Source organism: Seriola lalandi, unplaced genomic scaffold (assembly GCF_002814215.2).
Source record: "Seriola lalandi dorsalis isolate HSWRI2012SDOR001 ecotype SW California unplaced genomic scaffold, Sedor1 jcf7180002054973, whole genome shotgun sequence".
Taxonomy (NCBI): Eukaryota; Metazoa; Chordata; class Actinopteri; order Carangiformes; family Carangidae; genus Seriola; species Seriola lalandi.
Window position 1 is genome coordinate 346,491 of NW_019525523.1, and position 25,813 is coordinate 372,303.

At 40.0% G+C, this 25,813-nt stretch overlaps 6 protein-coding genes and 3 pseudogenes across 6 annotated transcripts; all 9 read right to left on the reverse strand.

Annotated features, from left to right (window-relative positions):
• LOC111646598 (protocadherin alpha-8 pseudogene) overlaps positions 1 to 2,010 on the reverse strand; it is a 3,085-nt pseudogene extending 1,075 nt beyond the window's left edge.
• A 721-nt stretch (positions 2,011 to 2,731) lies between these two features.
• On the reverse strand, positions 2,732 to 5,248 carry LOC111646639 (protocadherin alpha-3-like). The gene has a single exon (XM_023396178.1). It carries the CDS (start codon positions 5,105 to 5,107, stop codon positions 2,732 to 2,734), a length of 2,376 nt encoding a protein of 791 aa, XP_023251946.1. The 5' UTR covers positions 5,108 to 5,248.
• Positions 5,249 to 5,251: 3 nt separating this feature from the next.
• Positions 5,252 to 8,686, reverse strand: LOC111646637 (protocadherin beta-15-like). The gene is made up of 2 exons (XM_023396175.2): positions 6,173 to 8,686; positions 5,252 to 5,317 (listed from the first exon to the last, which is right to left on the reverse strand). The coding sequence occupies exons 1-2, from the start codon at positions 8,567 to 8,569 to the stop codon at positions 5,252 to 5,254; spliced, it is 2,463 nt and encodes an 820-aa protein (XP_023251943.2). The 5' UTR covers positions 8,570 to 8,686.
• A 37-nt stretch (positions 8,687 to 8,723) lies between these two features.
• On the reverse strand, positions 8,724 to 11,456 carry LOC111646599 (protocadherin alpha-8-like). Its single transcript, XM_023396127.1, has 2 exons — positions 8,994 to 11,456; positions 8,724 to 8,774 (listed from the first exon to the last, which is right to left on the reverse strand). Exons 1-2 carry the CDS (start codon positions 11,355 to 11,357, stop codon positions 8,724 to 8,726), a joined length of 2,415 nt encoding a protein of 804 aa, XP_023251895.1. The 5' UTR covers positions 11,358 to 11,456.
• Positions 11,457 to 11,862: 406 nt separating this feature from the next.
• Positions 11,863 to 14,329, reverse strand: LOC147817346 (protocadherin gamma-A5-like). Its single transcript, XM_087171025.1, has one exon. The coding sequence runs from the start codon at positions 14,242 to 14,244 to the stop codon at positions 11,863 to 11,865; it is 2,382 nt and encodes a 793-aa protein (XP_087027151.1). The 5' UTR covers positions 14,245 to 14,329.
• A 705-nt stretch (positions 14,330 to 15,034) lies between these two features.
• Positions 15,035 to 17,635, reverse strand: LOC147817347 (protocadherin beta-15-like). The gene is made up of 2 exons (XM_087171026.1): positions 15,187 to 17,635; positions 15,035 to 15,102 (listed from the first exon to the last, which is right to left on the reverse strand). Exons 1-2 carry the CDS (start codon positions 17,558 to 17,560, stop codon positions 15,035 to 15,037), a joined length of 2,442 nt encoding a protein of 813 aa, XP_087027152.1. The 5' UTR covers positions 17,561 to 17,635.
• A 991-nt stretch (positions 17,636 to 18,626) lies between these two features.
• Positions 18,627 to 21,032, reverse strand: LOC111646640 (protocadherin alpha-3-like). The gene has a single exon (XM_023396179.1). It carries the CDS (start codon positions 20,994 to 20,996, stop codon positions 18,627 to 18,629), a length of 2,370 nt encoding a protein of 789 aa, XP_023251947.1. The 5' UTR covers positions 20,997 to 21,032.
• A 471-nt stretch (positions 21,033 to 21,503) lies between these two features.
• Positions 21,504 to 24,150, reverse strand: LOC147817348 (protocadherin alpha-8 pseudogene; annotated as a pseudogene).
• Positions 24,151 to 25,452: 1,302 nt separating this feature from the next.
• The window catches only part of LOC111646600 (protocadherin alpha-8 pseudogene), a 2,249-nt pseudogene continuing 1,888 nt past the window's right edge, over positions 25,453 to 25,813 (reverse strand).

Below are 25,813 nucleotides of genomic sequence, written 5' to 3' on the forward strand. Positions count from 1 at the left end.
AGAGACTGTGGTCAGTAACTTCCTGCAGTGAAAACAGTAACCAGCCGTTATATCCTATATCAGCGTCATAGGCTCTGACTTTAGTCACCAAGTGTCCTGCGTTCACATTGCGGGGAATCTCTTCCACACCTTCAGCAGAACCGTTAGAGCTGAGTGGATACAGGATGACTGGAGCGTTGTCGTTCTGATCCAGAATGAACACGTTCACTGTGACGTTGCTGCTTAGTGACGGAGTTCCAGAATCTGACGCAACAACGTGGAAGTGGAAAGTTTTTAATGTTTCAAAGTCAAAACTTTTTAGCGCTAAAATGTCTCCGTTTTCAGAGTTTATGTTTAAAAAAGAAGACAATTTATTCCCGCGTCCATCTCTTAAAATATGATATGAAATGAGAGCATTATCACTTTCATCACGATCAGAGGCTTTTACTGAAAATACCAAGGCTCCGGGTTTGTTGTTCTCAGTGATATAAAATGTATAAGGACTTGATGAAAATTCCGGACTGTTGTCATTTACATCTGATATAACGACTTTTATAGTTTTTTCAGTTAAAAATAGAGGGTCACCTGCGTCTTTCGCAACAATTGTGACATAATACTGAGAAATAATTTCTCTGTCCAACTCTGACCTAGTTACAACAGCGTACATATTTTCTTGTAACGATGGAGATAAAGTAAAAGGGACATCTTCGTTGATTGTGCAAATGACTTTACCGTTGATTCCAGAGTCCAAATCACTGACGCTAATGAGGGCCACTGTAGTGCCTATTTTTGAATCTTCCTTGATGGAGCTAGAAAATGACGTCACTTCTATCTCAGGAGCATTATCATTAACATCAATAACAGTTATCAGAACACTTTTGTCAGTTGTTAGAGGAGCTGGTCCTTTATCAGAGGCCTGAATGTCAATTTCATAAATCCTACTTTTCTCGAAATCTATTGGACCTGTTACTTGGATTTCACCAGTGTTTGCGTCTATACTAAACAGATCCATTAATTTTGAATCAACTTCATTTCCAAATGAATATATTATTTTGCCATTTGCACCCTGGTCCAAATCAGTTGCATTTACCTGAATCACCACAGTGCCAACGGGAACGTTTTCATTTAGTGTGGCAGAATACAGTTCTTTATTGAACACGGGCGAGTTGTCATTAACATCAAGTACATCCACAATTATTTCTATATTTCCAGACTTCGCCGGTTTTCCTCCATCAACGGCTGTGAGACGTAGCTTATGTTTCCCAGCCGTTTCTCTATCCAGCTGCTTCTGCAGAACTAAAAATGGCACTTTACGATCTTCACCTCTATCCTTGACTTCCACTCTAAAATAGTCATTATGGCTGAGTTTATATTGCTGAATTGAGAACTGGCCTACATCAGAGTCGCGCGCAGCTTGTAGCTGAAATCTCGCTCCTGCTAGAGCCGACTCTGAAATTTCAAGCCTTTTCTCTTTCTCTGGAAAAACTGGCGAGTGATCATTTATATCAAGTATTTCCACTGTCACATAGTGAATCTCCAAAGGATTTTCTAGCACGGTTTTCAGTTGGATCAAACATGGGCTGGTCCGTTCGCACACTTCCTCCCTGTCTATTCTTCTTTTCACGTACAGGATACCATCGTTTTGATTCACATGAAAAAGGGGTTCCGTTGAGCCTGTTACAATGCGATATCCTCTGTCTTTGAGTGCACTCTTATCTAGACCCAAATCCTTAGCTATATTCCCAACGACGGTTCCATCTTCAACCTCCTCGGATATTGAATATCTGATCTGTGCAAAAGCTCCGCTCCATAAAACATCCAACACAACCATGAAGGCAAACCAACACCGTCGTTCCCTCCAGGCTTTGCATCCTCCTCTTTGTTCCATGACTTAAAGATGATAAAGAATAGTCCATTGAAATACGTCGTATTTTTACATAGACTTAGTGCGTCACGGACATGAAAGACGACCCACTTCTGTTTTTACTAAAACTGCTGAAAATAAAACACATTCGTTGCTGGCAATCGCGATGGTACGCTCGAGTATGCTGTTTTAGACAAATGCAAGAGCTTGGTTCAAATAAAGCTCGTGACGTAAAGTGCTGGCAAACGCACAGAATCGCTGAACTACACTGACACCAAGCGTTGAAAAAGTTATTTATACATATTGCCGTAGTCTTTTAACAATGTAAAAATACTCTTACAACGTACAAAGGCATGATATCCCCATGTCAAGAGATCAAAACACATCTAAATTGGCTTTTGACCGGGAGGAAAGGATTGGGCACATTGCAAACTCAGTCTCCCTGTCTTCATCTCAGGAAAAACAATGAAAGCATTCGAGTTTAACACACGTTCAATACCGAGGATCACTGCAGGCAATGTATTGAGCAACTCATAAGATGACGATAAAGCCCCATACCAAAAGCACCACAACCAAAAATCGTATAAGCTGATTTAATGTACAAGTCGAAAAAAGTTTGCAACATTAATAAATGCAGAATGATTATATAACCTTTCCAAACTAAATCTATTAAATGTGATGGGAATGTCAAAAAATATAAAGTAAGTAGTTGTTTATGAAAAGCACAGTACTTGTGATGTCCATACAAATAATCGTACATGTGAAGAAAATCAACACCAAGGACAGGCTTCATTCAGTAAAAATAATAATGTCTAATGAATCCACATGTTTACTCAAAACTTGTTTTACCCTTCATCCTCCAGAAAACACACATGCCATAATCAGCTGTTAAAATAATCTTACCTGTTCAGATGTTCTCCTCCTGTCAGGAAGCACTAGAGTATTCGCATGACTGCCCGGGACTATAGTAGATCCTATACTCATTCTGGGTCCAACTAACATGTACCGTTTGTCTCCAGATCTGTACTGGATGCTGTGGCACAGTGTTCCATCATAATTCGTATCTTGCAAATACTTGGAGGTATAGTCAGTTGATTTCGAGCATTGCATTGCAACCAACACGATGATACTGATGAGAAAAAGCGCTGAAACTGAGCCCAAAGTTATCATCAGGTAAAAAGTCACATTATTATCCTCATCTGCTTTTGCTGAACTTTTCACATCAGAAGCTGCAAAAGTCTCTTTGGGCTCCACAAGTTTGACAATGACAGTAGCTGTTGCTGAGAGTGAAACGTTGCCATTGTCTTTGACCAGTATGACCAGTTTATGCTCAGCCTCGTCTGTCTCTGTGAATGAGCGAAGTGTTCTGATCTGTCCTGTATAGCGGTCCAAACCAAAGAGACTGTGGTCAGTAACTTCCTGCAGTGAAAACAGTAACCAGCCGTTATATCCTATATCAGCGTCATAGGCTCTGACTTTAGTCACCAAGTGTCCTGCGTTCACGTTGCGGGGAATCTCCTCCACACCTTCAGCAGAACCGTTAGAGCTGAGTGGATACAGGATGACTGGAGCGTTGTCGTTCTGATCCAGAATGAACACATTCACTGTGACATTGCTGCTTAGTGACGGTGTTCCAGAATCTGACGCAACAACGTGGAATTGGAAAGTTTTCAGTGTTTCAAAGTCAAAACTCTTTAGCGCCAAAATGTCTCCATTATCAGAGTTTATGTTTAGAAAGGAGGAAACCAGGTTTTCTCTTCCCCTTTCCCTTAAAATGAGATATGAAATAAGAGCATTACTTCCCTCATCGTCATCACGGGCTGTCACTGACAAAATAGACGCTCCTGGTTTGTTATTCTCAGTTATATAGAAAGTGTACGGGTTCTGTGAAAACTCTGGATTATTGTCGTTCACATCTGACACAACAATTTTTATAGTTTTTTCTGATGATAAGGATGGTTCGCCTGCGTCTTTAGCGACAATTGTTACATTATATTGCGATTGCTGCTCGCGATCCAAAAGTGATTTGGTTACCAGAGAATACATGTTATTTTGTAAAGACGGAGTGAGCAGAAAAGGAAGACCTTGGCCTATGTGACACATCACTTTTCCATTAAGACCAGAATCTGAATCCTTAACACTAATCAACGCCACTGTGGTTCCTGGTTTTGAATCTTCCGGGAGTGCACGTGAAAAGGATGTCACATCAATCTCTGGTGCATTGTCGTTTACGTCAACAATGTTTATAATGACGGTTTTGTCTGTTGTCAGTGTAGCTGCACCTTTGTCTGATGCCTGAATATCAATTTCATACCTCCCACTCTCTTCAAAATCTATGGCCCCTGCTACAGTAATAACTCCAATCACTGGATTTAAATCAAAACGCTTATGTACACGTGTATCCACGTCATTGCCAAATGAATATACAATTTCACCATTTGAACCTTCATCCATATCTGTCGCATTTACGTAAATAACAGTCGTGCCAAAAGGAGAATTTTCTTTTAAGTTTACATGATATGAGTCCTGGGTGAAAACTGGAGGGTTATCATTAACGTCAGAGACATCAACAGTTATTGTCATGTTACCGGACCTTGGAGGTTTTCCTCCATCAGTGGCTGTCAGAAGCAACACATGGGTCTTAACGGTTTCTCTATCAAGTGTTTTTTGCAGAACTAAACTAGGAGTTTTACGGTCCTCACCACGATCTTTCACCTCCAAACGAAAATGTTCATTATGACTCAACTTATACTGCTGAACGGATAACGGACCACTATCAGCATCACGTGCAGCTTGTAACTGAAATCTTGCTCCTGGTAATGCAGATTCAAAAATCTCTAACATCTTTGTACTTTCGGGGAAGCTCGGTGCGTGGTCGTTTATATCCAGAATCTCTACTGCTACATAGTGGACCTCCAGTGGGTTTTCCAACACGGTTTTTAAGTCGATTACACAAACCTTGCTGCGGTCGCACACTTCCTCTCTGTCAATCTTTCGGTTCACATACAAGATACCGTCGTCCTGATTCACTCGAAAAGGAGGCTCTGTCGAGCTGTAGACAATACGGTACCCCCTCTCCTTCAGTGTGCTCTTATCGAGACCTAAATCCTTCGCGATATTTCCAACAACAGTTCCTTCTTTCACTTCCTCAGCGATAGAATATCGGACTTGTCCTGAAGCTGTGGTCCATAACGTAACCAAAACCATCATGTAGATAATCCACTTTCTCCGCTCCCTCCATGTCTGGCGCTCTCTTTGTTCCATTACAAGATTAAATATTTAAAATAAAACAGATTTCAAAGAGCTATACCGCCATATTAAATATGAAGTTCTTCAGTCACGTTTGTTATCATAATCTAGCCGTTCTCAAAAAAGAGCATGAGATTTATTTCAAGCTAAATTGTGTGCTCAAACCTTTAGCACGTAAAAAGCTCTGCCAGTGATGGTTTGAGAGGAAGGGGATGGGTCTACTGGCTATGACGAAAAAGTGTGGAAGCATTTATGTCACTATACCGACACCAAGTGATCGATAATCGCAGTGCAGTCGTGTGTTTGAAATAATAGCAACATGTATTAAAAAACGTGTTTTTTGCACAAAAAAGAAAGTTTTTGAAAAAAATTAAGAAAGCAGCCTGCCATATCCTCACTTATAAAGCACAGAGGAGACAGCGATACCTATTCACCTTCATTTAACAGATGCATTAACTATTACTTATCATTCTATTACCGATGTTTGAATGAGAGTATCTGGTTTTGTCAGGAAAGAAAGTATGACAGGCATAAAAATGGAGAGGGACTTTCTTAAGACTGTTTCAGCACCACGGACAGCGACAGTCTATACTCAGCTGAACCACTAGAGCATTTTCAGACAAAATATGGATAAGACTGCAATTGCAAAAAAAAAAAAAAAAAAAAAAAAAAAAAAAGTCTGGCGCATATGGTCTTTAATTTAGCAGGAAGTTAAATGAAGAGATGAGATCCAATCGTCTGTCAAACCACTGGGCACCAGACATCGGAAGTTGTTATGCAACTAGTTAACTTAATCACCTTGATTGCATGTATATTACTACTCAGTTTACATCCGCATCTTCTTCGTATGCAAATTTCCTAGTAAACAATTTAGCAAAACAGCAAAAACTAGTTTGCTTTATCAAATGGTTCATTTCATGTGCAAAAGGGGAGTCTGATAATTGTATGAAAGCAATATCTTACCATTTATTTTATAAGACTGCCATAATGAAAGTCAGTAGTGCTTACCTCACAAAATGTATAAATCTGAACTTATGTTACGTGCACTTATGGAAGAGAAAGTCAAAGTATTGATCTTACCTCCTCAGATGCTCTCCTCCTGTCAGGAAGCACTAGTGTATTTGCATGGCTGCCCGGGACTATAGTAGACCCTATACTCATTCTGGGTCCGACTAACATGTACCGTTTGTCTCCAGATCTGTACTGGATGCTGTGACACAGTGTTCCATCATAGTTAGTCTCTTGTAGATATTTAGAAGTATAGTCTGTGGATTTTGAGCACTGCATTGCAATCAGCACGATGATACTGATGAAAAAAAGTGCTGAAACTGAGCCCAAAGTTATCATCAGGTAAAAAGTCACATTATTATCCTCATCTGCTTTTGCTGAACTTTTCACATCAGAAGCTGCAAAAGCCTCTTTGGGCTCCACAAGTATGACAATAACAGTAGCTGTTGCTGAGAGTGAAACGTTGCCATTGTCTTTGACCAGTATGACCAGTTTATGCTCAGCCTCGTCTGTCTCTGTGAATGAGCGAAGTGTTCTGATCTGTCCTGTATAGCGGTCCAAACCAAAAAGACTGTGGTCAGTAACTTCCTGCAGTGAAAACAGTAACCAGCCGTTATATCCTATATCAGCGTCATAGGCTCTGACTTTAGTCACCAAGTGTCCTGCGTTCACATTGCGGGGAATCTCCTCCACACCTTCAGCAGAACCGTTAGAGCTGAGTGGATACAGGATGACTGGAGCGTTGTCGTTTTGATCCAGAATGAACACGTTCACTGTGACGTTGCTGCTTAGTGACGGAGTTCCAGAATCTGACGCAACAACGTGGAAGTGGAAAGTTTTCAGTGTTTCAAAGTCAAAACTTTTTAGCGCCAAAACATCTCCATTATCAGAGTTTATATTAAGAAATGATATCACTTTATTTTCATGATCTGCATTCCTGAGAATATGATATGAAATATGTGCATTATCTCCTTCGTCTCGATCAGACGCTCTTACAGAAAAAACTGGGCCTCCTGGTGGGTTATTTTCGGTGATGTAGAAACTGTAGGGGCTCATTGAAAACTCCGGACTGTTATCATTCGTATCTGACACAAACACGCTTATAGTCTTTTTGGATGTTAAGACTGGTTCACCTGCGTCTTTAGCGATTATTGTAATATCATATCTTGATTGTTGTTCCCTGTCAAGCAGTGATTTAGTCACAACAGCAAACATGTTATCCTGTATTGATGGAGTTAATGTAAAGGGACTTTCTTCGGTGACATAGCTAATTATTTTTCCGTTCATGCCAGAATCTGAATCGGTAATGCTGATGAGAGCTACGGTTGTTCCTGGTCTAGAGTCCTCTGAAACTGCACTTGACAATGATGCCACCTCTATCTCAGGAGCATTATCGTTTGTATCTCCAATTTTAATAATAACACTTTTATCTGTTCTGAATGGAATGTTTCCTTTATCAGAGGCCTGAACATCAATGTCATAGCTGTCTTGTTCCTCAAAGTCTACACGACCTTTCACAGTGATTTCCCCAGTGACGGCGTCAATATCAAACAGTTCTCGAATTTTACCTTTTACATCACTGCCAAATGAATAAAGCACTTCTCCGTTGGTACCCTCGTCCAAATCGGTTGCGTTAACTTGGATAACGGTTGTGCCAATTGGGGCGTTCTCTTTTAGCACTGCTGAATATGTGTCTTTGGTGAATACTGGCATATTGTCATTAACATCCAGAACATCTATATATATTTCAACTGTGCCTGTTTTTGGCGGGTTTCCGCCATCTATAGCTGTCAACACCAATTTATGGTTACTTTTTGCCTCTCTGTCTAGTTGCCTCTGTAATTGTAAAATCGGAGTTTTACCATCTCTTCCTCGATCTTTAATCTCTAAACGAAAATGGTCATTCTGACTGATTTTATACTTCTGGACAGAGTTTGTGCCACCATCCGGGTCATGGGCATTTTGTAACTGATATTTTGCTCCGGGCAATGCAGACTCGGAGATCTCGAGCCTTTTTGTTTTTTCTGGAAATGTGGGAGAGTGGTCGTTTAAATCCATTATCTCCACGGTGACATAATGTACTTCTAGTGGGTTTTCGAGAACAGTTTTGAGGTTGATTAAACAAACAGTGCTCTCCTTACATACTTCTTCACGGTCTATTTTATGGTTTGCATAAAGGACTCCGTCATTCTCATTTACCTTAAAAAGTGGTTCACCCGAGCCGGACATAATGCGAAATCCCCTGCGCTTCATTACATTGAGGTCTATTCCCAAATCTTTAGCTATATTCCCAACAAAACTCCCCTCTTTGAGTTCTTCGGATATAGAGTATCTCAGTTGTGCCGAGGTTGCTGTGAAAAATAAAAGTAAAACCAAACCGATGAGCAATGGTGATCGTAGTCGACATGAGTCCCGTCCTCTTTGTTTCATAATTTGAGGTAAATTTACGAATCCAAACGCGTCCATCATTGTCCACTAGATTTCTGTGTCCATCACAGCAAGAAATAGATTCCCCTCTCCTGGGAATGTAATTTACAAAATACAAAAACAGTCACGGTGACAAAAACAGTCACCGATTTGTATCCACCGTGCGCTTATTCAGAGTCTGCCAGCGAAATGTTGTCTAACCGGACTGAACGTAGTAGGGGCGGACTGTGTATCCTACTCTGAGACACTATTAGGCGTTATAATGATAAGGTACTGCCACCTTGTGAATATGCGTGATGGTGCATTTATCACCTTAAATTGGTCAATACTAAAAATCATACGTCGTATTGCTTTGAGTGAGAAGGTTTCTCTTGTTGGTTAAGTTTAAATCCAATTTCAGTACAATTGCCAAAGACAAAAGTAATCCTTAAGATAGTATAAATAGCACATTTAAATATTTACTCACCTCCTCAGATGTTCTCCTCCTGTCAGGGAGCACTAGTGTATTCGCATGGCTTCCCGGGACTATAGTAGATCCTATACTCATTCTGGGTCCAACTAACATGTACCGTTTGTCTCCAGATCTGTACTGGATGCTGTGACACAGTGTCCCATCGTAATTAGTCTCTTGTAGATATTTAGAAGTATAGTCTGTGGATTTTGAGCACTGCATTGCAATCAGCACGATGATACTGATGAGAAAAAGTGCTGAAACCGAGCCCAAAGTTATCATCAGGTAAAAAGTCACATTATTTTCCTCATCTGCTTTTGCTGGACTTTTCACATCAGAAGCTGCAAAAGCCTCTTTGGGCTCCACAAGTTTGACAATCACAGTAGCTGTTGCTGAGAGTGAAACGTTGCCATTGTCTTTGACCAGTATGACCAGTTTATGCTCAGCCTCGTCTGTCTCTGTGAATGAGCGAAGTGTTCTGATCTGTCCTGTATAGCGGTCCAAACCAAAGAGACTGTGGTCAGTAACTTCCTGCAGTGAAAACAGTAACCAGCCGTTATATCCTATATCAGCATCATAGGCTCTGACTTTAGTCACCAAGTGTCCTGCGTTCACATTGCGGGGAATCTCCTCCACACCTTCAGCAGAACCGTTAGAGCTGAGTGGATACAAGATGACTGGAGTGTTGTCGTTCTGATCCAGAATGAACACGTTCACAGTGACATTGCTGCTTAGTGACGGTGTTCCAGAATCTGACGCAACAACGTGGAAGTGGAAAGTTTTCAGTGTTTCAAAGTCAAAACTTTTTAGCGCCATAATGTCTCCATTATCAGAGTTTATGTTTAAATTGAATGAATGCATTTTAGTATTTTCTTTTCCATCTCTTAGTATATGATATAAGATACGAGAATTATGGCCCTCGTCATGGTCTGATGCCCTCACAGAAAACAGAGAAGCTCCTGGAGAGTTGTTCTCTGTAACATAATATGTGTAAGGGCTCGCTGAAAACTCTGGACTGTTATCATTCACATCTGATATAACAATAGTAATGCTTTTTTCAGAAGACAACGATGGTACACCTGCATCTTTTGCAACAATTGTAACATCATATATGGATTGCTTCTCTCTATCCAAAGGCGATTTCGTGACTATAGAATACATGTTATCCTGCGTTGAAGGCGATAATGTGAAAGGGACATCCTCATTAAATGAGCAAATAACTTTCCCGTTAAGACCAGAGTCTTTATCAAGGACACTGATTAATGCTACAGTGGTTCCCAGTCTTGCATCCTCTGGTATTGCCCTTGAAAATGACGTAACCTCTATCTGCGGGGTGTTATCATTCAAATCAACAATATTCACAGACACACTTTTATCTGTCCTTAAAGGAGCTGATCCTTTATCAGACGCCTGTATATCAATCTCATAACTTTCCTCTGATTCAAAGTCTATCAGATCTTGAACAATAATTTCACCTGTATTTGAATCTACACGAAACAGTTCACGTATTCTGCTATTCACATTTTTTCCTAACGAATAGATAATCTCACCATTGGATCCTTCGTCTAAATCAGAGGCATTAACTTGTATAATTGTTGTGCCAACTGGAGCATTTTCTTCTAAACGCACTGAGTACGTTTCTTCGTTGAAAACAGGCATATTATCATTAACATCCAAGACGTCAACAAACAGCTGAGTTGTTCCAGATTTACTTGGTTTCCCTCCATCAATAGCTGTGAGAAGCAATTTATGGCTTTTCTTTGTTTCCCTATCTAGCGTCTTTAGTAAAACTAATATCGGTATTTTCCCATCTTTTCCACGATCTTTGACTTCTAAACGAAAATGATCATTAGGACTGAGTTTATATTCCTGGACTGACAACTGACCAACATCTGGGTCGTGTGCTGCTTGCAGCTGTAGGCGCAAACCTGGTAAAACTGATTCTGAAATTTCGAGCCGCGACTCTTTCGTTGAGAAGCTGGGAGAATGGTCGTTCACATCCAGCACCTCTACGGTCACATAATGAATTTCAAGAGGGTTTTCCAGCACAGTTTTTAGGTTGATCAAGCACACACTGCTCCGTTCACAGGCCTTCTCTCTGTCAATTATTCGGTCCACATACAAGATCCCATCATTCTGGTTTACATGAAAAAATGATTCTGTTGAACCCTCAACAATACGGCATCCTCGCTCTTTCAGAGCGTTCATCTCTAATCCCAAATCCTTGGCTATATTCCCAACAACAGTTCCTTCTTTAACTTCCTCGGCAATGGAATATCTGATCTGCGCCGAAGCTCTGCTCCACTGCAAAATTAATAAAACAATGAAAGCAATCCCCAGCCATTGCTCTCTCGATGCTCCATGTCTTTTCTGCTCCATAACGAGCAGATAAAAATGAATCCCGATAATTCAGAATAACGGCTCCGTGATAAAATGAAAAAATAGATACGCCTAAAATATCATAAACAGTTTGCAGCGTTTTATCCAAATCGCAGATGCTAAATATTCGCTGTGAGTGTAAAGGATGCATCCAGTTCTAAAAAACCCATCCCACAAAGGGGAAGACCCTTATCTGTAACAAAAGGCTTCTCTTGAAACACTTTTCTGCTCACATACTGACACCAAGTGATCACTTTCCAGTTAGTTTGTTCCTCCACAAATATGAAAGATTTTAAAATAATACTGGCGATTTCACCAAGATGCATACACAGTGTAAAAACTATATAGTATGGCTTTATAACACAATCAAACAAAGGTCAACACAGTTTCAGCACAATGGATAGCGACATTGTGACTCAGACTCGAGTCATTCCCCCAAAATGGACATCTTTACCTCACAAAAAGAAGAAAAGGGTATTTGCTATTACTACCCTAAAAAAGCCAATTAGGCCGTTAAAATAAACCAGCTTACCTCTTCAGATATTCTCCTCCTGTCAGGAAGCACTAGTGTATTTGCATGGCTTCCCGGGACTATTGTAGATCCTATACTCATTCTGGGTCCAACTAACATGTACCGTTTGTCTCCAGATCTGTACTGGATGCTGTGACACAGTGTCCCATCGTAATTAGTCTCTTGTAGATATTTAGAAGTATAGTCTGTGGATTTTGAGCACTGCATTGCAATCAGCACGATGATACTGATGAGAAAAAGTGCTGAAACTGAGCCCAAAGTTATCATCAGGTAAAAAGTCACATTATTATCCTCATCTGCTTTTGCTGGACTTTTCACATCAGAAGCTGCAAAAGCCTCTTTGGGCTCCACAAGTTTGACAATCACAGTAGCTGTTGCTGAGAGTGAAACGTTGCCATTGTCTTTGACCAGTATGACCAGTTTATGCTCAGCCTCGTCTGTCTCTGTGAATGAGCGAAGTGTTCTGATCTGTCCTGTATAGCGGTCCAAACCAAAGAGACTGTGGTCAGTAACCTCCTGCAGTGAAAACAGTAACCAGCCGTTATATCCTATATCAGCATCATAGGCTCTGACTTTAGTCACCAAGTGTCCCGCGTTCACATTGCGGGGAATCTCCTCCACACCTTCAGCAGAACCGTTAGAGCTGAGTGGATACAGGATGACTGGAGTGTTGTCGTTCTGATCCAGAATGAACACCTTCACCGTGACGTTGCTGCTTAGTGACGGATTTCCAGAATCTGACGCAACAACGTGGAAGTGGAAAGTTTTCAGTGTTTCAAAGTCAAAACTCTTTAGTGCTGAAATCTGTCCATTATCTGAATTGATGTTTAGGAAAGATGGCGTTAAATCATTTTCACTCCCTCCTCTAAGAATGTGATATGTAACAGCTGCATTTTCGTTAATATCATTGTCTGTTGCGCTTATAGAGAATATGGACTTTCCAGCGACGTTATTTTCTACCAGGTAAAACTGTATTGGACTTTGGTCGAAATGTGGACTGTTGTCGTTTACATCTGATATCTGAATGTTCAGAGTTTTAAAAGTTGATATTGGCGGCTCACCGCAGTCCATGGCTTTTATTGTTATGTCATACTGTGGCACCTGCTCTCGATCTAAAACTTCCCTAGTCACAAGTGAATATGTGTTTTCCTTATAAGAAGGTTTTAATTCAAACGGAACGTTTCCGGTTATGCTGGAAATAATTTTTCCATTTATTCCAGAGTCTTTATCCGTCACACTAATAAGTGAAATAACTGAGCCAGGCTTCGAGTCTTCAGACACTGTATTTGACAGTGATGTTACTTCTATTTCAGGCGGATTATCATTGACGTCTTTAATCTTTACTATAACTCTACATCTGCTTGTTAATGGTGGCGTTCCTTTGTCTGATGCCTGAACATCTAGTTTATAAATGTCCGCTTCCTCAAAATCCAGTGATCCTTTCAATGTAATTTGTCCGCTTAAACTATCTAATTCGAATATCTCGTAGACTTTACGTGCTAATGTTTTGCTGAGGCTGTACTCTATTTCACCGTTCGGCCCCTCGTCTGGATCTGTTGCATTCACTTTTGTAACAGTAGTTCCAACCGAGACGTTTTCATATATTTCTGTTTGGTAATTGTTCTGACTAAACATTGGACGGTTATCATTGATATCAAGAACAGTAATAGAAACATTCAGTGTGCCTGATCTTGGAGGTTTACCTCCATCAACTGCTGTAACAAATAACAAGTGTTTATACTTTTGTTCTCTGTCCAACGACTTCTTTAACACTAAAAATGGTATTTTATCTTCATCGCTTTGAATAACTTCTATTTCAAAGTGAGCATTTGATGTTAATATATATGTGCGGATAGAGTTCATTCCAGCATCCGGATCACGGGCCGCATGTAGCTCGAATCTTGTTCCCTGAGATGACTGCTCTCCTATTTCAAATGTCTGCACATTTTCGGAAAAACTAGGGGAGTGATCATTTACATCAGTAATTTCCACAACTACATAGTGTATTTCCAATGGATTTTCAACAAGGATTTTCAGCTCCATTAAACACGCACCACTTCCCAGGCAAAGCTCCTCTCTGTCGATTTTCTTATTGACCTGTAAAGCACCGTTGTCCGGATTTACCTCGAAAAAAGCGTCCTTAGATCCAGACACAACACGGATTCGCCGATCAACCGAAGAGGTTTTGTCTAGACCAAGATCTTTGGCAACATTTCCCACCACGGTTCCTTCTTTCATCTCCTCTGGAATAGAGTACCTCAATTCTGCCACAGACTGCTTTCCGAAAAACATTATTAGGAAAAAAGGAAAAGCAAACCAATGGTTATGAGATCGGAATCGTCTTTCGCTCCCCATCTTTGTCCAGGAACACACATACACACAGGACCCTGTTTCTGAAGAACGTCAAATGAATATGTCAGAGCCGTTTAATGCCGCATGTTTAGAGAACACGGTAAACCGTCTCATCCGACTCACACCCTTACATCTTATATGCTGTGAGGTACCAAACAAAAGCTTTGTTAGGGGAGGGACTACGTCATTTGTGGCTATGTTAAGGTAACAGTGACACCAAGAGGGAAACATTTTAGACGATTTAAAGTCACTAAAACGACAGAGTGGACAAGTTGTGAAAAAACTACATGATCACCAATACTTCTCTCTGTCTTCGCTACACACAGAAAAAACAGGCAAATTATTGTGACTTACTGACATGTTATGCCCAGGAAAAATCTAAATAGTTAAGAATCTTAAGTGGCAGTGCAGTTGAAGGATCTGAGAAAAGAAAAAAAAATAGAAGCCCATTCTCTATGCTATGCGTTTTGTTTTAGAGTGTTTATAGTTTTACTACAGTTAGGTGCTATATGGATGGCAAATAGATTAATCACTGTAGATGGTCTGTGGCAAAGCTCAATGCCCACGTTTATAAAAATAGGCCAAAATCAAGTAAGACGTTTGCTTTTTGAATTCTCTCACTGGTAGAAGAGGAATAATTTATTTCATTATTTGGAAAAGCCTCTTTGTTCATAATGACTGCGAGAGCATGGTGTGTATAAAAGAGTCAATAGACAAAAGAAGCCAAAACATAACTGTGTATCAGATAGTTGAACTTGCAAAAAGAAGCAGGAAGGCGACTGTAACGTTATAGTCAGCTGACAAAGTTGACACCTGTTGTTATGGAAACAAAGGACGCGATAGCATATGTGTCAAACAACCCTGAACACGGTTTAAACAGACTGAATAAGATAAGTCTACTGACTTCAAATAAGGTGATCCACATCTGAAAAAATAAATAAACACTTGGTACATATTTAAGTCTTACCTCTTCAGATGTTCTCCTCCTGTCAGGAAGCACTAGTGTATTCGCATGGCTGCCGGGGACTATAGTAGATCCTATACTCATTCTGGGTCCAACTAACATGTACCGTTTGTCTCCAGATCTGTACTGGATGCTGTGACACAGTGTTCCATCATAGTTAGTCTCTTGTAGATATTTAGAAGTATAGTCTGTGGATTTTGAGCACTGCATTGCAATCAGCACGATGATACTGATGAGAAAAAGTGCTGAAACTGAGCCCAAAGTTATCATCAGGTAAAAAGTCACATTATTATCCTCATCTGCTTTTGCTGAACTTTTCACATCAGAAGCTGCAAAAGCCTCTTTGGGCTCCACAAGTTTGACAATCACAGTAGCTGTTGCTGAGAGGGAAACGTTGCCATTGTCTTTGACCAGTATGGCCAGTTTATGCTCAGCCTCGTCTGTCTCTGTGAATGAGCGAAGTGTTCTGATCTGTCCTGTATAGCGGTCCAAACCAAAGAGACTGTGGTCAGTAACTTCCTGCAGTGAAAACAGTAACCAGCCGTTATATCCTATATCAGCGTCATAGGCTCTGACTTTAGTCACCAAGTGTCCTGCGTTCACATTGCGGGGAATCTCCTCCACACCTTGAGCAGAACCGTTAGAGCTGAGTGGATACAGGATGACTGGAGTGTTGTCGTTCTGATCCAGAATGAACACGTTCACCGTGACATTGCTGCTTAGTGACGGAGTTCCAGAATCTGACGCAACAACTCTGAACTGGAAAGTTTTCAGTGTTTCAAAGTCAAAACTCTTTAGTGCTGAAATCTGTCCATTTTCTGAATTGATGTTTAGGAAAGATAGCGTTAAATCATTTTCACTCCCTCCTCTAAGAATGTGATATGTAACAGCTGCATTTTCATTAATATCGTTATCTGTTGCGCTTATAGAGAATATGGACTTTCCAGCAACGTTATTTTCTACCAGGTAAAACTGTATAGGACTTTGGTCGAATTGTGGACTGTTGTCATTTACATCTGATATCTGAATGTTCAGAGTTTTAAATGTAGATAAAGGAGGGTCACCGCAGTCGGTTGCTTTTATTGTTATTTCATACTGTGGCACCTGCTCTCGATCCAAGAATTCCTTAGTAACAATTGAATAGATATTTTCCTTATAGGAGGGCTTTAATTCAAAAGGGACATCATCGATTATGTGTAAAATAACTTTTCCATTAACACCAGAATCTTTATCCTTCACACTAATAAGTGAAATAACTGTGCCAGGCTTTGAACCTTCAGACACTTTATTTGACAGTGATGTTACTTCTATTTCCGGTGGATTATCATTGATGTCTTTAATCTTTATAATGACTCTACACCTTCCTGTTAATGGAGGCTGTCCTTTATCAGATGCTTGAACTTCTAGTTTATAAATCTCCGAATCCTCAAAATCCAACGCCCCTTTCAATTTAACTTGTCCACTTAAACGATCCAATTCAAATATCTCGTAGACTTTACGTGCCAGTGTTTTGCTGAGACTGTACTCTATTTCACCATTACTACCTTCGTCTGGATCTGTTGCATTCACTTTTGTAACCGCAATGCCAACTGACATGTTTTCTTCAATTTCAGTTTGGTAAGTATCCTGACTAAATATTGGACGGTTGTCATTACTATCAAGAACGATAATAGAAACATTCAGTGTGCCTGATCTTGGAGGTTTACCTCCATCAACTGCTGTAACAAATAACACGTGTTTATCCTTTTGTTCTCTGTCCAACGACTTCTTTAACACTAAAAATTGTATTTTATCTTCATCACTTTGACTAATATCTATTTCAAAATGATCATTTGATGTTAATGTGTATGTGCGGATAGAGTTCATTCCAGCATCCGGATCACGGGCCGCATGTAGTTCGTATCGTGTTCCCGGAGATGACTGCTCTCCTATTTCAAAAGTCTGCACCTTTTCGGGAAAACTGGGCGAGTGATCATTAACATCAGTGATTTCTATAACAACATGGTGCATTTCCAAAGGATTTTCAACGAGGATTTTTAGCTCTATTATACACGCACCAATACCGTGACAGAGGTCCTCCCTGTCGATTTTCTTACTAACCTGTAAAGCACCACTGTCGGAGTTTACCTCAAAAAATGTGTCCTTAGATCCAGACACAACACGGAAACGTCGATCAGCCAAAGACGTTTTTTCCAGACCAAGATCCTTGGCAACATTTCCAACAACAGTTCCTTCTTTCACCTCCTCTGGAATAGAGTACCTCAATTCTGCCACAGCCTGCTCTCCGAAAAACACCAACAAACACACATGAAAAGCAAACCAACAGTAGTCCCTCGATCGTCTTTTGCTCTCCATCGTTATCCAACAACATAAACAGGCAGGAACCTTTCCCTTGGATGATCAGTTCTTTGTATCCGAACACCACACGGTCTTATCTGACAGCGGTTCTCACATCAAATGCATGATCTGCTGTGAGGTACCAAACAAAAGCTTTGTTAGGGGAGGGACGACCTCCTTTATGTCCTCGTTGATGTTACAGTGACACCAGGAGGACAATATTCCATATTATTTTAACCCGTTTAGAAGTACATTCCGTTTGCAGAGTACTATGTTTTGTCAGCAAACTTACTAGGAGAGATGAAGATAAAAGTGGAGAAACAGTTTTATCTAATATACTTAAAGCTGGTTGAAGTGGCAGTATTTTATTTCCATGATCTAAACCGCTGAATCGCTATATTGTTGTCCAAATTAAGTGGTCTGAAGAAGTATTCATTTTTAGCATGTTTTTATGACATTACATTACCTCTATTTTTACTGGCAACAGTGAAGCCGCTGAATTTCAGCACCTTGGACAGCAGTGGTGCTGCCTCACACAACCGATCACCTTAATTACGTAGCAAGTGTAGGTAGAACGTGGAATTAGGTAAGAAAATGTATGTGGCCATTTGTGGAAGAAGGTAGTTACATTTTCCTAGACTTTATTCTTTATTTTTAAATAGGAGACAGTTGATTATTTATTTATTTATTTATTTATTTTTTTTTTTCTGGCAATCATAATTGCCTTGAGAATATATCAATTCTTACAGGAAAGATAAACCATATGGCTAAGCAATATCAGAAAGGGAAATTATGGCTGATCAAGACGATTAGCATACTAACAACTCTTGTCATGGACACAGCCGAACAACACTAATTTGTGACAACATAACAATAACACGGGCAAAAGAAACTGAAATATTGTGACACAGGTCCAGAAAAAGAGAGTCGCACTTTGTCCACATATTATGATGTTCGTAAGTGTTTTTTTTTTTAATTATGCAGTTGATGTTCGAGTTTATGAAAAGGTTTTGGACATATGGTAGTCCAACTTTGTCCACCACCACAGACAAAAGTGTTTGCTCGTAAACAGAGCACAGCATTTTTAAAGTCTTACCTCCATAGATGTTCTTCTCCTGTCAGGCATCACCAGGGTATTTGCATGACTTCCAGGGACTATAGTAGATCCTATACTCATTCTGGGTCCAACTAACATGTAGCGTTTGTCTCCAGATCTGTACTGGATGCTGTGACACAGTGTCCCATCATAGTTAGTCTCTTGTAGATATTTAGAAGAATAGTCTGTGGATTTTGAGCACTGCATTGCAATCAGCACGATGATACTGATGAGAAAAAGTGCTGAAACTGATCCCAAAGTTATCATCAGGTAAAAAGTCACATTATTTTCCTCATCTGCTTTTGCTGAACTTTTCACATCAGAAGCTGCAAAAGCCTCTTTGGGCTCCACAAGTTTGACAATCACAGTAGCTGTTGCTGAGAGTGAAACGTTGCCATTGTCTTTGACCAGTATGACCAGTTTATGTTCAGCCTCGTCTGTCTCTGTGAATGAGCGAAGTGTTCTGATCTGTCCTGTATAGCGGTCCAAACTAAAGAGACTGTGGTCAGTAACTTCCTGCAGTGAAAACAGTAACCAGCCGTTATATCCTATATCAGCGTCATAGGCTCTGACTTTAGTCACCAAGTGTCCTGCGTTCACATTGCGGGGAATCTCCTCCACACCTTCAGCAGAACCATTAGAGCTGAGTGGATACAGGATGACTGGAGCGTTGTCGTTCTGATCCAGAATGAATACGTTCACGGTGACATTGCTACTTAGTGACGGAGTTCCAGAATCTGACGCAACAACTTTGAACTGGAAAGTTTTCAGTGTTTCAAAGTCAAAACTTTTCAGCGCCAAAATGTCTCCATTTTCAGAGTTTATGTTTAGAAATGAGGTCACTTTACTATCTTCGCTTCCTTCTCTGAGGATATTATAGGATACCAGAGCATTAATTCCTTCATCACGATCAGAGGCGATTAAAGAAAATACCGACATTCCTGGAGGATTATTCTCAGTAACATAAAAATTATATCCTCTCATGGAAAACTCTGGACTGTTATCGTTTACATCGGATACAACAACTCTTAATGTTTTTTCAGATGTTAAGGCTGGTTCACCAGCATCTTTCGCTATTACTGTTACATCATAAATTGATTTGTTTTCCCTGTCAAGTTTTGACTTTGTCACTACAGCGTACATATTGTCCTGTATTGAAGGCGTCAGTGTGAAAGGAACATCGCCTTTTACAAAGCTGATAACTTTTCCGTTCACTCCAGAATCCAGATCGGTAATACTAAGAAGTGCTACAGTGGTTCCTGGTCTAGAATCCTCTGATATTTTGTTAGACAGTGACGTTACGTCAATTACAGGTGCATTGTCATTTATGTCTTTAATATTTACAGACACGCTTTTATCAGTTCTAAGTGGAACAGCACCGTTGTCAGATGCTTGAATATCTATCTCATAACTGTCATCCACTTCATAGTCTAATTGTCCTTTCACAGTTATTTCACCTGTGGTCGGGTCAACATCAAACAATTCGCGCACCTTGCTATTTACATTACCAAATGAAAAACTAACTTCTCCGTTTAATCCTTCGTCTACATCTGTGGCGTTTACTCGTATGACTATTGTGCCTATGGGTGAATTCTCATTTATCTCTGCAGAATAGGCATCTTTTATAAAAACTGGAGCATTGTCATTCACATCTAAAACATCTATTAATATCTCCATGGTCCCTGATTTCGGGGGTTTCCCCCCATCCTGGGCTGTAAGCAGTAGTGTATGGCTGCTAAATGCTTCTCTGTCTAATGGGCTTTGTAATTGTAAAATAGGCACTTTGCCATCTTTCCCGCGATCTTTCACTTCTAAACGAAAATTTTTATTCGGACTTAGTTTATACTGTTGAATGGAATTAACGCCGCCATCGGGATCGAGAGCAGCATGCAGCTGAAATCTTGTTCCCGGTAAAGTGGACTCGGAAATCTCTAGCCTTTTGTTGTTCTCTGGGAAAGAGGGCGAATGATCATTTACGTCTAAAACTTCTACTGCAACATAATGGATCTCGAGTGGGTTCTCTAGCACACTTTTAAGGTTTATCAAACATACAACGGTCCGCTGGCATATTTTCTCTCGGTCAATTTTACGATTTACGTATAAAATCCCGTCATTTTGGTTTACCTGGAAAAGGGGTTCAGTGGAGCCAGAAACAATGCGAAATCCCCTTGCTTTTAATATATTTGGATCAATCCCCAAGTCCTTTGCTATATTCCCAACAGCAGTTCCTTCCTTGATCTCTTCTGATATAGTATATCGTATCTGTCCCAAGGCCGTGCCTAAAGTCAAAGTAAAAGCCAACGCGAAGGCAAGCCATTTTCTGCCTTTTCGCCAGGAGTCCTGTCCGCTTTGTTCCATTGTCTGATGTCAGTGGATAAATTCAACAAATATCAAGTGATGTTTACACACTGTTTACATATCCACTAACTGAAGAAAGAAGCCACCTCTTACGTTCGGTTACTATGGAGGAGAAAATCGTTAAAATAAACACTATCGGATGATAATGCTGCTCTCTTGAATGCTTCAGAGGCAGTCTCACAGACCTACATATAGTGAACTGCGTGATGCTTATTTCTTGTTGTTTAGTGCCACCATGCGATTCCAAAAAAACAAAAAACAAAAAACGTTTTGTCCTCCCTCCTATAATCTCATCACCAAACACTGTATATGAAGAGGCGATTCACTGGTCATCTCACATGACAATATGTTATTTAGACTCACGCATTAGAAACACTTAATTACAACTTGTGTGTATTTCTTTTGTTCACTTTATTGGAGGGATTCATTCCATTGTCATATTTGAGCATGAAATGCAACAATTCCAGCAAAAACGGTTTTTAAAAAATATTGACCATCAAGCTCCCATTACATAGCCAGCTGGGAGAGATGCAAAATAATCAATATTGACACTTATTGTTGAAATCATGTTAAACCACTTAAAATGTATTACTTGTATAAAAAATAATCTTTCATGGCACTGAGACCCCTGATATTTGGATATGAATTTAAATGAGATTGTGTAACCGTAACTGCAAAACAGCTTGAGTGATAGCATTTAAACATGGTCTTACCTCTTCAGATGTTCTCCTCCTGTCAGGAAGCACTAGTGTATTTGCATGGCTGCCCGGGACTATAGTAGATCCTATACTCATTCTGGGTCCAACTAACATGTACCGTTTGTCTCCAGATCTGTACTGGATGCTGTGACACAGTGTCCCATCGTAATTAGTCTCTTGTAGATATTTAGAAGTATAGTCTGTGGATTTTGAGCACTGCATTGCAATCAGCACGATGATACTGATGAGAAAAAGTGCTGAAACTGAGCCCAAAGTTATCATCAGGTAAAAAGTCACATTATTATCCTCATCTGCTTTTGCTGAACTTTTCACATCAGAAGCTGCAAAAGCCTCTTTGGGCTCCACAAGTTTGACAATCACAGTAGCTGTTGCTGAGAGTGAAACGTTTCCATTGTCTTTGACCAGTATGACCAGTTTATGCTCAGCCTCGTCTGTCTCTGTGAATGAGCGAAGTGTTCTGATCTGTCCTGTATAGCGGTCCAAACCAAAGAGACTGTGGTCAGTAACTTCCTGCAGTGAAAACAGTAACCAGCCGTTATATCCTATATCAGCGTCATAGGCTCTGACTTTAGTCACCAAGTGTCCTGCGTTCACGTTGCGGGGAATCTCCTCCACACCTTCAGCAGAACCGTTAGAGCTGACTGGATACAGGATGACTGGAGTGTTGTCGTTCTGATCCAGAATGAACACGTTCACAGTGACGTTGCTGCTTAGTGACGGTGTTCCAGAATCTGACGCAACAACGTGGAAGTGGAAAGTTTTCAGTGTTTCAAAGTCAAAACTTTTTAAGGATGAAATGAGTCCATTGTCAGGATTTATATTTAGGAAAGACTTTATGTCATTTTGAGTCCTTTCTCTTATAATATGGTAAGAAACTGCTGCATTGTCATTCAGATCACTGTCTGTTGCGCTTACAGAGAATATTGACTTTCCGGCAACATTATTTTCTGCAAGATAAACTTCTAAAGTGGTTTGTTCGAAATGTGGACTGTTGTCATTTACATCTGATATCTGAATGTTCAGAGTTTTAAAGGTAAATAAGGGAGGCTCGCCACAGTCGGTTGCTTTTATTAATATTTCGTACTGTGGCACCTGCTCTCGATCCAAAAAATCTTTAGTAACAACTGAATACGTGCTCTCTTTATAGGACGGCTTTAAGTCAAAAGGCACGTCATTGACAATGTGTGAAATAGTTTTTCCATTCACACCGGAGTCTTTATCTCGCACACTAAGAAGTGAAATAGTTGTGCCAGGCTTTGAGTCTTCAGACACTGTATTTGACAGTGATGTAACTTCTATTTCCGGCGGATTATCGTTGACATCTTTTATTTTTACAATGACCCTACACTCACCTGTCAGTGGAGGTGTTCCTTTATCTGATGCCTCAACGTCCAGTTCATATAAGTCGTTTTCTTCATAGTCCACTACTCCAATTACTCTAATTTCTCCAGTTAATTTGTGCAGTACAAAAATGTCATAGACTTCACGCCTTAAGGTTTTTCCAAAGCTGTATTCAATTTGTCCATTCGTGTCTTCATCTGGATCCGTGGCATTCATTCTAAATACAAAAGTGCCAACTAGAACGTTTTCTTGTAGTTCAGTTTGGTAAATCTCCTGACTAAATATCGGACGATTGTCATTACTGTCAAGAACAATAATGGAAACATTCAGTGTGCCTGTTCTTGGAGGTTTACCTCCATCAACTGCTGTGACAAGTAGCGCGTGTTTGTTCTTTTGTTCTCTGTCTAATGACTTCTTAAGGACTAAAAATGGTATTTTACCGGCATCACTTTGGCGGATATTTACTTCAAAATGTTCATTTGATGTTAAAGTGTATGTACGAATCGAGTTAATTCCAGCATCCGGGTCGCGAGCAGTGTGCAACTGAAATCGCTTTCCTGGCAACGTATGTTCTGCTATTTCAAATGTCTGTTCATTTTCAGGAAAAGCGGGAGAGTGATCATTTACATCAGTAATTTCTACAACTACATAGTGTATTTCCAAAGGGTTTTCAACAAGGATTTTCAGCTCCATTAGACAGGCACCGCTGCCTTGACAGAGCTCTTCTCTGTCAATTTGATTATGGACGTACAACGCCCCATTATGCTGGTTTACCTCAAAAATAGCGTCTTTACTTCCAGCTACAACACGGAACCGTCGATCAATCAGAGAAATGATGTCAAGCCCAAGGTCCTTCGCAACGTTTCCAACAACAGTTCCGTCTTTCACCTCCTCTGGAACAGAGTACCTAATCTGAGCAAAAGCTTGATTTCCGAAAATCAGAAGTAGAGCTCCACAAAAAGCAAAGCAAGAGCAGTTCCTTGTTGGAGTTTTTGTATCCGATCCCATTCTTATATAACAATACATTGACATCCAAGAGCCTATTAATGCGATAAACAATTATTTATGTCAGTCCGCCGACTCTGGCATTTTTACAGAACGCAGACGTGATTTCATCGGCTGGCCTGCTTGATTGAAGTGTTTCCTTTGCTCTAGTAAGACGACAAACAAAAGGTTCATGAGGGGAGGGATAAAGTCGTTTACCGATTTAATAGTGACACCCAGAGGTTAGTGCTGCAAACTGATTTTTATCACATTTTTAAAATGTTACTTCAGCAGTGACAACAGAACCTGAGGTGTGACGGGCCTTGACAAACCAACAAAATGTCAGCATTTTAACATTGTTCAAGCTTCTCTCTCTTTCTCTCTGCCTATTCTATATAAATTTAAGCTACCAAACGGTTTGTTGATTTAACATCGCTTTACTGGCTTGACCTGTTCATGTCTTTCAGCACCATGGACAGCAATCACAAGCAATATCCCTCTAAAAACAAAAGTAGTTAAAACAGTTTTAAAACAAGTAAGTCAAAACTTCTCAGTTCATCACATCTTTTTAACATCGAAAACATCTGCACCATGGACAGCAATCACAAGTAGTCACACTCACAATAACAAACGTAGTTCACCACTAAAACAACAAAGCCATACATTCTGCTCAAAACAGAAACACTGCAACTTCTTCCAACTTTTTAGTCAATAATAGATCAGAAATTGGAATGTTCTAGGATCCAACTGCCAAAAAGATCACTGCCCTACAGTCCTAAATACAGACTATAATTACTCTGATTTGCAGCGAATCTTTATTTTCAGAACTGCAAACAATGGCAACAATCATATACTGTCCATGAAGACCATCCTCTTTACAAAGGATGAGCTATTTTATGCTTATCACATTTGTAAGTATTCATCAAGGCTATGAGTGTGCATGTGCACAACCAACCCACAGTGCAGAGTGGCTATTGTAGACAGAGTTATCTATTCATGTCCAACATTTTGCTTGTTCGACCTTCCATTTTTACATGTTTTACTATGCAACCAAGCACTTTGCATGATAAATAAGACAATAAAAGATAAAATAATCTCAAGCAGTCCTATTAGAATACATAGGAGAAAACAATGCATTTTGAAAGACTTTAGAAACAAGATGAAAAGAAAACTTCGAGCACAACACAAAGAAAAAACCTGTATGCTTGTAATATTATTGTATATAACTTTGTACAAATGATAAGCATTAAACTTCTAATCAGACTTGTGAAGTGGTAGAGATCATGTTGAGTTGTTTGGTATTGTTCTGTGAACTAGGGACTTTAGAAGGATAACAAAATGGAAATATGCCATTGAGCAGAGAGCAATGATGGAGCATGATGCGTATAACCATGCTATATATCACATAGTTTTCAAGCTCTTACCTCTCCAGATGTTCTCCTCCTGTCAGGAAGCACTAGTGTATTCGCATGACTGCCCGGGACTATAGTAGATCCTATACTCATTCTGGGTCCAACTAACATGTACCGTTTGTCTCCAGATCTGTACTGGATGCTGTGACACAGTGTCCCGTCATAATTAGTCTCTTGTAGATATTTAGAAGTATAGTCTGTGGATTTTGAGCACTGCATTGCAATCAGCACGATGATACTGATGAGAAAAAGTGCTGAAACTGAGCCCAAAGTTATCATCAGGTAAAAAGTCACATTATTATCCTCATCTGCTTTTGCTGAACTTTTCACATCAGAAGCTGCAAAAGCCTCTTTGGGCTCC

What these genes read in the sequence shown, in the direction of transcription:
- LOC111646640 (XM_023396179.1), bottom strand. Translation starts at nt 20,996, where the DNA reads ATGGAACAAAGCGGACAGGACTCCTGGCGAAAAGGCAGAAAATGGCTT.
- LOC111646637 (XM_023396175.2), bottom strand. Translation starts at nt 8,569, where the DNA reads ATGATGGACGCGTTTGGATTCGTAAATTTACCTCAAATTATGAAACAA. An exon ending in GGAGGAGAGCATCTGAGGAG is followed by an intron (nt 5,318 to 6,172) that starts GTAAGATCAATA and finishes TTTTCGTCATAG; the next exon opens with CCAGTAGACCCATCCCCTTC.
- LOC111646639 (XM_023396178.1), bottom strand. Translation starts at nt 5,107, where the DNA reads ATGGAACAAAGAGAGCGCCAGACATGGAGGGAGCGGAGAAAGTGGATT.
- LOC147817346 (XM_087171025.1), bottom strand. Translation starts at nt 14,244, where the DNA reads ATGGGGAGCGAAAGACGATTCCGATCTCATAACCATTGGTTTGCTTTT.
- LOC111646599 (XM_023396127.1), bottom strand. Translation starts at nt 11,357, where the DNA reads ATGGAGCAGAAAAGACATGGAGCATCGAGAGAGCAATGGCTGGGGATT. An exon ending in GGAGGAGAACATCTGAGGAG is followed by an intron (nt 8,775 to 8,993) that starts GTGAGTAAATAT and finishes AACGCCTAATAG; the next exon opens with TGTCTCAGAGTAGGATACAC.
- LOC147817347 (XM_087171026.1), bottom strand. Translation starts at nt 17,560, where the DNA reads ATGGAGAGCAAAAGACGATCGAGGGACTACTGTTGGTTTGCTTTTCAT. An exon ending in AAGACTTAAATATGTACCAA is followed by an intron (nt 15,103 to 15,186) that starts GTGTTTATTTAT and finishes AACCGTGTTCAG; the next exon opens with GGTTGTTTGACACATATGCT.